The sequence below is a fragment of the Ixodes scapularis genome, unplaced genomic scaffold (assembly GCF_016920785.2).
Source record: "Ixodes scapularis isolate PalLabHiFi unplaced genomic scaffold, ASM1692078v2 PGA_scaffold2__306_contigs__length_199485367, whole genome shotgun sequence".
Classification (NCBI taxonomy): Eukaryota; Metazoa; Arthropoda; class Arachnida; order Ixodida; family Ixodidae; genus Ixodes; species Ixodes scapularis.
Genome location: NW_024609857.1, coordinates 60,199,417 through 60,209,528, shown reverse-complemented (window position 1 = coordinate 60,209,528; position 10,112 = coordinate 60,199,417). Strand labels below are relative to the sequence as shown.

General features: G+C 47.0%; 1 protein-coding gene across 1 annotated transcript; it reads right to left on the bottom strand.

Moving 5' to 3' along the window:
• Positions 1–252: 252 nt before the first annotated feature.
• LOC121836492 lies at positions 253–1,871 on the bottom strand. The gene is made up of 6 exons (XM_042291404.1): positions 1,856–1,871; positions 1,586–1,773; positions 1,276–1,364; positions 971–1,184; positions 618–872; positions 253–520 (listed from the first exon to the last, which is right to left on the bottom strand). Exons 1-6 carry the CDS (start codon positions 1,869–1,871, stop codon positions 290–292), a joined length of 993 nt encoding a protein of 330 aa, XP_042147338.1. The 3' UTR covers positions 253–289.
• Positions 1,872–10,112: the final 8,241 nt, after the last annotated feature.

The following is a 10,112-nucleotide window of genomic DNA, read 5'->3' as shown; positions in this document are numbered from 1 at the left end:
CCTATTGAAAAAGCTTCTTATGTGTTTAATTTTCCCAGTTTATCAAGTATAGTGCTTCGAAATGAATATTCACGAACGGAGCTCCTCGCTTGTTTGGTACTTTCCTTTGCAGTATATGTTTAAAAGTTGGCCTAAATACTCTACTTTCGAAATGGATACTAACTACTTCTGTGGGTGCACCACAGTGAGTTATAACTGTGCCCAACTAATTTTTAGAGGACAACCACACAGATGTCAGTTCACCGAAGGAGTTTTATTCGCATCTGTAACTCTGCAAATACCCCTCCGCTTACAATGTTATACTTCTAGCGCAAGCCTCGAGGATATCCATGTTGTCTGTTCCATCGTAGCGTCCGAGAATTCTTTGGAGGCGCTTGTTGAATGCCTCCTGCTTCCGCGACACCCTTGTGGCAGTGAACCCGCTTGCCGCTTGACTGAGCTTCATTTCGCTTAGGGCCTGCTCCTTTTTCAAGGAGTCGAGGAACACCCAGATGTTCGGTGAAGTGCATCTCACGTTGCTCTGAAAAACGAGAATATTAGCATAAGAAATACGACATAAAAACTGTAAATTGCGTATGCGAGACAAATTAAGTAGAAATAAAATTATGAGCAATTACCTGTAGCCCATAGTGCCACGCCTCCACACTGTTGTTTGTCCGCGGCATTCCATCAAGTGCCGCCTCGTACACTGACCAGAGTTTCGGAGGAAATTGAGCCGAGCTGACGCCGTTTCGACGTGGTCGACCGACGTAAACGTCCTCAAAGTAGTCAGCCAGTCCGATCGCCTCCTGTGGGAATACTTCCAACAAGTCTTGAAACGCCTCTGGGATAGCCTCAACAGGAAGAAACGCCAAGGCTGGGAGCATTTTCATCTGGAATTAAAACAGTTATTACACAGGGTACACCACCTAAGAGCGAGGCTCTATCATAAGAGACACCGAACATTATTTATCTATGCACAATAACAAACCTTGACTGCAAATGCCTCGTCCGTGCCGTAACGTGCTTGAAACCCCAGCGCGCACAGCTTACGATGAACCGACTGGGCCAGGTGAAAAAAACACCCTTGAATCCGGATGTCCGAAATGACATCACGAGCAGCGTTAATAGCAGCAATCTCGAAGTCCGTGTACAGCACACGAACAGCGCAGGGCCCGACGTTGTCGATGACGACAGAGAAGAACCTGGTAAGGTAACACGCAATGAACACGATTTTGCACAACCAATCACTTCACGTTACAATAGCTAACAAGGTTACAATTATTAGTGGTGTACCTCCTATATGTTTTCTCGGTTTTGTTGGGCAGTAGACCGTACACCATGGGCACGACGATCCCGTTCTTCAGGGCATGAAGTGTGTACAACTGGTAGAATAGTGAGGGCACTACCTTAAACGTCCCATCACATAACCAGGCAGCTGCACTCCCTAAGCACTCCAAGTTCCGCTTCGTAGCAAACAAGATGATGCGGTTGACGTCACCCTCGCCACTGTCGTGTAGTAGGAACGCTTCCTGCTTGAAATTCACCTGCATAATAAAACTCCATGATTATGAACCATTTTCTCTAGTATTTTTAGTAAACTTACCTTGAATTCAGGTGGGAGATGGATATCTTCTCTGCTGGGAGGAATATCATAAACAAAGGTTGCACGTTGCCTCTGTCTTCTAACTGTACGTCGAAGCGTTGACGTAGATGGCAGCTGTGATGCAGTGCTGTCCGTGATCTTGGCAGCCGCGTCCAGAAGAATCTGCTGCACTGGCGTCCGTCCTCCAACTAAAAGGGAAGTAGAAGATTACTCTCGAATACAATTTATCCCCACGACAAAACACACTAAAAAATACTCATGTATTCTCACCTGCGCTCTCCTTCATTTCTGAACGAATTTTCAGACAGTTAACCTCAGTTGGGTCCGGAGCATGATTGTGGTCATTTGTGACCTTAACAACGCGAAGCTTAGAGACATCAGTCGTGATCTTTGCTTTGCAGGTCTCTCTTCTTCGACATACCCAGTAGATGGTTTGCTCAGTCCTTCGGTTAGCAGTATATAAAAATCCCTCGCAAACCAGCATCTCTCCACCTCTTGCAGTCCCGATGACTTCCATGGCGACTGCGAAGATACACGCTTAGACAAAATATTTTATAGCATTCGGCAGATGTACGAGCATGCGCTTGGACCTAAAAGGATGTGGCTGACAAAGAGGTCTTCAAAACTTTATCTTGTAAGCCCTGAAAAGTTAGTTCCGAACTTTCCGAAAAAGATAAGCGAAATCGAAATAACAAAGGCACTTAAGTCAGCAGTGGGTCTAGACAGTCGCATCATCACCAGAATGAAACGCCAGGGAAAAGCGCTAAAGATGACAGGGACCGAACAGGAGGAAGAAAGGTGGTAAATATAATAGGCACCAAAGAAGTCTCCAAACTTCTGCTTGTAGGTCATAGAAACCGGGCAAAGGATTGTGAACTCTCCAAACAGGATACGACTAGAGAAGAAAAGCCTCCGACTTTTCTGAAACTCCAAAAGTACGCGGACAACAAGGTGGTGGTCGAACTTTTCTTGGAATGCTTCTGAACTTTACCATTTACGTATACATGTTCCACGTCCCCAAACCCCCGGTAAGCGGTAAGCCTTGAAAAGTTTGTTCTGAACTTAAGCGGTAAAGATGACAGGGACCGAACGATAAGGAAGAAAGGTGGTAAAGATAATAGGCATTAAAGAAGTCTCCAGACGTCTGCTTGACGTTTGGAGAAAAATAAAAAGAAACATCGAAGCCTTATCTTCTGCACAAACTTCTATGACTCGACCCCCCCCCCCCCCCTTTTCCCACGCACGCACACACACACACGCCGGTTTTTGACAAGTTGCCCTAGCGACGAATAGCCCTATGACGAACTGCCCTACGTAACGAATTGCCCTGCTACGAGTTGCCCTGTTACGAATTGCCTTTCGACGAACGGCCCGTAGCCCGTGAATTCCAATCCTCGACGGCCAATGGTAGTATGGAAGTCTGGTGAAAAACAGTTGATGATCGAATTGGACGTAATTTACGTAGGTTATCTAGACGCGGGAAAATACGATGGGGAGGTGATAGCAGGGATTCTTTGAGATAGACATTGTGATAAAAAATTCGATAGAGGAGAAAAAGGCGTGATACTCAGCAGCGAAGGGAAAGTGAATGAAGGTTAGCTGATTGGCGTAATCCTGATATGCTGGTATATGGTAAGTAGTTGTTATAAATAAAATGAAGGGCTCTGTTTTGGACGGATTCTAGATTATTTGCAAGGTGGGACTGCCATGGGGGTACCATATAAATGAGGCGTATTCTAACTTTGATCTTATAAGAGTAGTATACGCTAGTCGTTTTACGGAGGGTGTAGCAAGTTTGAGGTTATGGCGCAAATATCCGAGAGAATGGTTGGTATCAGAAATAACAGAAGTTATGTGAGCAGTCCACGATAGGTCAGAGGTGAGATGAACACCCAGGTATTTATATGCTGAGCATGATATTACTTGAGTGTTACTGAGGTAATTCAAAAACGGTGTGGAACGCGAGCTGCGGTAAAATGATAGGGATCTACATTTATTAAAGTTTAATGTCATATGCCATTTTTCACACCAATGGATTACAGACTCAAGGTCTTCATGGAGAGCATGATGATCATGGGATAAAAGAATGGGTCGGTAAATGACACAATCGTCAGCGAACAGGTGCACAAAAGATCCTATATTAAGGTGGAGATCATTACTATAGATGAGGAACAGAAGGGAGCCAAGTACGGTTCCCTGGGGGACACGTGACGTTACGGTAGAGGTGGGAAATTTTACGTTGTTAACGGAGGAATATTGCTTACGGCTAATTAGAAATTTAGAAATCCGCTTAAGGACAGAGGGATGAATATTAATATCGTTAAGCTTTGTTAAAAAAACGTTGGTGTGGTACTTTGTCGAATGCTCTGGAGAAATTAATGACCATAACAGCTGCGCCATCACAGGCAATGCCAATGCAATCGGCAAACGCTAGACTGTGCTCTCAAAGTCGTTCCCTGAGAGCGAGGAAAAGGCGTTCCCTAGTAGCTTGTACTACTGTAAACAGTCCCAAGAAAGCAGTTTTAATTTCGCCTGATTTCTCACTGAAATAGCGTGCGCACACTGCAAGCAGCTTTTCGGCAGCCACATCAGTGTTCTCGTCAACCATGAGCGAAAACATTTTTTCCTTTCATGCCAGAAACGAGTTCATCTTTGAGGCTAGGTGAAACCACTGAATTGAACAAGGCCGTGCACTTCGTGCGATGAAGTTGGAGATTCTCGAGGGCGTTGCCTGTGCCATTCATTTTAATGGCGACACCGAGGTGATCGACAGCTGTGGTTGAGCAGTGGCAGCATGTTGCCACAGCTAGCTGCAACTCAGTGCGCTTCAATTTGTCGGGCACACTTCGATTTGTTGTTTTTTTTTCATTTTTTTTAAAGAAAAGTTTTGCGCCTGAGACATTGATGTCGACTTCACTATCTCTTTATGCTGTGCTCCCTCTGCATGTATTGTCAGGGTTACGCGGCGGGGCTTTAGTGATTTACGGCAGAGCTTGCAGAACGGAAGCCTTGTGTTTCCTGACACCACACTATTCAGCCATGGGAATCCTTTCTACCACAAATCCAAATATTTCCTGCAACCGTCGTACGACTTTCTTAGTCTTCTAGCACACTTATGAGCATCACCACCGCTGTCAGAACCGCTTCCGCTGTTTTCTTTTCTGCGCTTGCTTTGACAGTTCATTAGGCAATCTCTCTAGCCTAGAAAATATTGAAAGAAATGTGAAAACAATAATAACACCGCGTATGAAATGACATACAATGTGCGTAAAAAAGCCCTACCATAGCGACAACAGTGTACATGCAGCCTGTGATGCGCTTCTAATTGCCACGTGCTCTGGGATGCATATGTTCGTACTCCATAAGGAACGTAACTCAGCTACGTACCAAACGTCAGTGATGCTCGCGTTGTGGCGTGGCTCGCACCAATGACAGCACAGCGCACACAACCATGCGTCGCGAATATCCGCCGAAGGAAGTCGGGGATTGGGAAACAACCATAGAGAAAAAAATTAGACGTTTACAATCCCCTGTAACGCCGAATTAGAGCGCAGCTCTTGAGGAGGAGGAGGACAAGGTACAGAGAGGAGGCTATGCCCCTCCCCCTCTCCGCTAAATTTGGCGAAAAAATTCTCCGCTAAATTTAGCGGAAAAAATTCCCGCTAGATTTATCGGAAACAATTCTACGCTGAATTTACCGGAAACATTTTCCCATTAAGTTTAGCGGGAAAAGTGTCCGCTAAATTTAGCGGAATTTTTCTGCTAAATTCAGCGGGGAATTTTCCCCGCTAAATTTAGCGCGGACATTGTTTCCGCTAAATTTAGTGGAGGAAACTTTTTCGCTAGATTTAGCGGGGAAAATTTTCTATAATGCACCGCGCGGTTACGCCGACAGCGACGCCGCTCAAGCCGGAAACGGGTGCCTAAGAGCTGCGCTCTCAAAAGTAACTGCGACTCCGACGGCGTCCAACAACAAAGACCAAGATGCGCCAGGCCGGCAGCTGCACCACAAGTGCCACAAGCAACAAGTCTCAATGTCGATGGCTGCTTCCTAGAGCGATCGAGTGCTGATGTGGACAAGAAAGTGGCACCACCTATGGGATGCGGATGGAAGGCTAACAGAACGGTGTAAATTTGATTAATGCAAGTGACAAGGTCATTTCTCTAGATTTTCCCCCAGTTTTTGCTAGATATTGTCTGGTGTAGCCATTCCGGTACACCAACACCAGTAGCCCCCCCATTTTACCAGATTTTTTAAATCTGGTGCCGAATTTAACCATCTGGCAACGCTGCTTGCGGTGACGTGTTGCTGACCAGTGGCCGTTTCGCCTACCCTTTCCATCGGATGCCGTAGTTTGGGGGATTCCCCTATAGTTGATCCGGGAGCGAACGCTGAAGTGACCTCCTATATAGGTCACTGCTTGCCAGCAAACAATGGTGTTTGACGCGTTCGCGAAGGCAGCTAAGCTGATGCTTTGTGATTTGCAGTTCCCTTGCATGTGACATTTCGCCACTTACTGGGGCTCCCTCTACGAAAACTTCGGATAACAGTTTTTCCCAGTTCGTATATTGTAGCGAGACGCGTCTTCTTCATCGTCGGCGTTGTCTCGCGTTTTGCGTGCATATTGCCGTGGGGGCTGCATTTGTTCGTCCTTCTCTTCCCCTTCATTGTAGGGTTTGAGATCGCAGACATGCACCGGCCTGCTGAATTTTCTCGAGTCCTTCTCAGTCAGCTGGTACACGAGTGGCGAAAATACTTTGTGCACTGGGTACCAGCCCAAACACTTTGGTGCCAGTATTGCAGAAAAGCCTTTAAAGTTGGCATCGCTCAGAACATGGTTTCGTCTGAGCACGAGATCGCCTACTTTGTAGCGGATATCTCGGCGAGAGCGGTCGTACTGAGCCTTTTGTTTAGCTTGCGCCACCCCGAGATAGCAACGGGCCTCCGAGAAAGCTTTCGTCATCCGGGTTTGTGGCGTGCGCGCATGTTTAGTCTGTTTCGACTGTGCGTCGCTCACCCCGGCAATTCTCTTCCGAGTGTGAGAAAGGCGGCGGTGAAGCCTGTCGAACGATTGACAGTGGAACGGAGAGCGAACCCAATCTCGGAAATGTATGCGTCCCAGTCGCGGTGCTTTTCGGCAAATTCTGCCAACATGGATTTGATGTTTCAGTTACATCGCTCCGTGACGTTCACCTGTGCGTGGTGTGCTGTTTCTGTGCTTGATGCCCAGCGCTTTGCAAGCGTCGGCAAATACCTTCCCGACGAAGTAGCTTGCTCTATCTGTTAGAAGAGCTTCAGCGAATTTCAGTGATTGCTCGGGCCGTCAGCTTTCGTATAGTGGAAAAAGTTCTACCCGTTTGCTGAAGTGGTCAGTGACAACCAACAGTTACTGGTGTCCTTCGGGCTCCTTGGTAAAGGGCCGACCACGTCGCAAGCCGCCAAAGACCATGGTTCTTGGCTGCAGAGCGGCTGCATTAGGCCCGGAGGTTTGCCGCCTCTTGGTTTGAAGCTTTGGCAAGTTTGGCATGTGCGGGTGTAGCGGAATACGTCCGTTTTCATGCCCGGCCAGGTTGCGATGTGGCATAACTTTGTGTAAGTCTTAGAGCCGCTCGCATGTCAGCCCAAGTGCGAGTCGTCATAGTAACGCATTACTGCGCACCTCAGATTTTTGGCACTACCACCTTGAACACGTACATTATCTTTGTCCTTCTCAGATGGGATTTACTTTCGCAGGAGCCCGCCGGCGTTCAGCAGAAATTGATCTAGCGTGTCAGTATCAGTACCAGATACATCTCGACTCTCGGCATTTACTGCAATACCAGCAGTCGTATAAGCCCAGTGGACGCACCGCCCGACTCCACGGAGTCCGACACACTCGAGAGTCCGTCGATCACCTTTCGACAAAACGGATCATTCTGCTGAGCTTTCTGTAGCTCTTCTTTGCTGAACACGATCCCCACCGCGCTCACTGCGTCTATGGAGTTCACGTTTTCGTCCGAGCAGGTCAGTGCACTCTTAGAAAAAAGGGTACGTATAGTCCTCCCTTACGGGAGGAACGGTCTTGTAACCTATGTTCCTTTAGAAAGGGAGAAACCTTCGTCCCTGAAGCAGGGGAGCAAAGTTCCTCCGTCGCTTGCATCTCAATATGGCGGCCCCGAATCGAGCAAATCGAGCCCAATAAGGCTTAACGAGGACGCTACGTCTCTTGTACGGGACGAGAGCAGCAGCAAATGAAAGCGCAACACGAGCTTTCCGCAAACTGTGTTTATTTCCGAAGCCAGATTCCCCCCACAGGTACAGAAACCTGCGTTTCCAAAGCAGTTACTCAGTCTTCTCGTCGACAGCACTGCGATGTTAAACGGAGACAACCGATACCCAGTTACTTCGCGCACTTTGTGTCTTACCTTTGGTGCTCCTCGAGTCACAATTCCTTCGTCAACCGCACATCACGGAGAAGGGCAAACTCACTCCGCGAAACCAAAAGCCGCTCTCGGAAGAACGAACTCGAAGCCGCTGTTCATCGCGTAGCGTGAAAGAAGGTTAAATCGCTAGCCACCAGATGGCGGGGTCAAGCAGAGTAATTGCAAGTAGCTAGGCTAGGTGGCGCTAGGTGCCGCCCAATTCATGTTCTACAAAAAATTATTTGCTTCTCTTAGGCCACTACTGCGCTTGAGGACCCTCTACTATACACACATGACACCCATACACTTATTACTAGCATAAGGTGAACATACATTAAGCACATGCACCGCACACACAAATATCAATACAACGGAACACCACACTAACCCGAACACTACACCCGTGCTCTGCGTTTCCGTCTTTTATACTGGTCGTTTTGAACGTGCGGAACTTTTCGGTGACTCCCTAAGCAATAAAAAATATTCCCAGCATGTTGATTTTTTTCCCTGCAATGTCATACCTCTGAAAGTATTTTGAATGGCTCAGGGGTTGAATCTCTTATTAAAAAGTAAACGCTCAATCATGCCGTAATTATTTGAAAGCCAATAAATCAAGCCGCTCCAATGCGGTTCGAAGCCATGAGTTTGTTTCCCCACACGGCACGTCGTAGCTTATATTTCTATTTGTTTTTCTATTTGTGCTGTTCGCGCAAAGCTGCAATTGCCGTTTGAATTATTCTCTGTAGAGCGGATATTCAGTCAGCTGGAAGTGATGCTTCACGGACTGAGAAATTGCTTTTCGATCAACTTGAATGCAGTCAAAGCCGCGACTTGCGGCAGGTTTAAGTGTACGGAACTACGCCGTGGTGAGCCCGAAAACTTCTAGCGCTCATCCCAGCACGCCACGGAGGGCAGTTTCTCCAGCAACCGTAGGATAATTAAACAGCAAAATAAAGGGTAGCTTTTTTTTTCGATTTTACCTACTATTGTTTTTAATGCCGAAATTCCATACTGTAAATATACGTACTTTACGTCACGATTTCGTACTGTTCAGTCCTTGCCCCAGAGCGCAATCGCTGTCGGGGACGAGACCATTCCGACAGTCACATTGGCCACTGTACGATAGGAGCTTCTACTGTTCAGACCAGCGTTCCAACATGACTATCCGCACGTTGATCGATTGCACGTAATCCCTCAAGTGGTATTAAACTTTTTAATGTAAAGCGGAATGTCAACCTGCGACACCCCGCCCCCTCCGATCACGGCCCGACCAGCAGCATCAATGCCCAACAGTTTACGATCTCATCTTCTTGTTACACCACTGATACGCGAACACATGGTCACATCAACGATAATTCCAGTCTTTTGTTCACAACCTAACACTGTCATCACGATGTTGCAGCTATGTTGCTGACACGCACAAACACAAAATCACGTTGAACGCCGGTTGCACTCGGCATCGGAGAACAGAACCGAACTCAGGGGGGAAGGCACCCAGGCAGCCGGCAGCAAAACCTGCCAGTCTTGGACGCAGTTCCTGCGGTTTCCATAACGTCGAAAACGTCGACACAGTTCCGCGTGCTTTCGCTACTGTAGTCTGTAGTGCTGTAGCCAGCAGTGGCTGTAGTTCCGTGCCGCGCGAGTCCCGCAATCCCAAGGAGGTTAGAAGTACTAGGAGGGGGCACGTTGCAATTAGGGATGCCGCGAACTTTTTTCGAATCGAAGTTTCGATGATCGAATCAAGCGGTTCGAAAGGTTCGAAAGATTTCAATTTTTCGAATTGTCTATATCGTAAAATTCGACGGAGGTCGAATTTTCGAACTTGTTAAGCTAAGAAGTTCGACGCTTTTCGAACCGTCGAACTTATTACGCTAAAAAATTCGATCTTTTTCGAACTTTCGAACTTATTGCGCTGCAAGGTTCGATGCTTGTCGAACTTTCGAACTTGACTGACCAAGAAATTCGATTAATTTCGAACTTTCGAACTTATTTATCAAGAAAATTCGAAAAGTTTCGAACTTTCGAATTCTGAAAAGTCAGAAGTTCGACGAACTTCGAACTTTTAGGGTAAAAGTTCGACGTTCGTCGAACTTCGAAAGACCGGCGGACGGTTTCATTTGATTTC

Coding starts and splice junctions, on each gene's coding strand:
- LOC121836492 (XM_042291404.1), bottom strand. Junction 873..970: donor ACGAGGCATTTGCAGTCAAG/GTTTGTTATTGT, acceptor TTTTAATTCCAG/ATGAAAATGCTCCCAGCCTT. Junction 521..617: donor CGTGGCACTATGGGCTACAG/GTAATTGCTCAT, acceptor CTCGTTTTTCAG/AGCAACGTGAGATGCACTTC.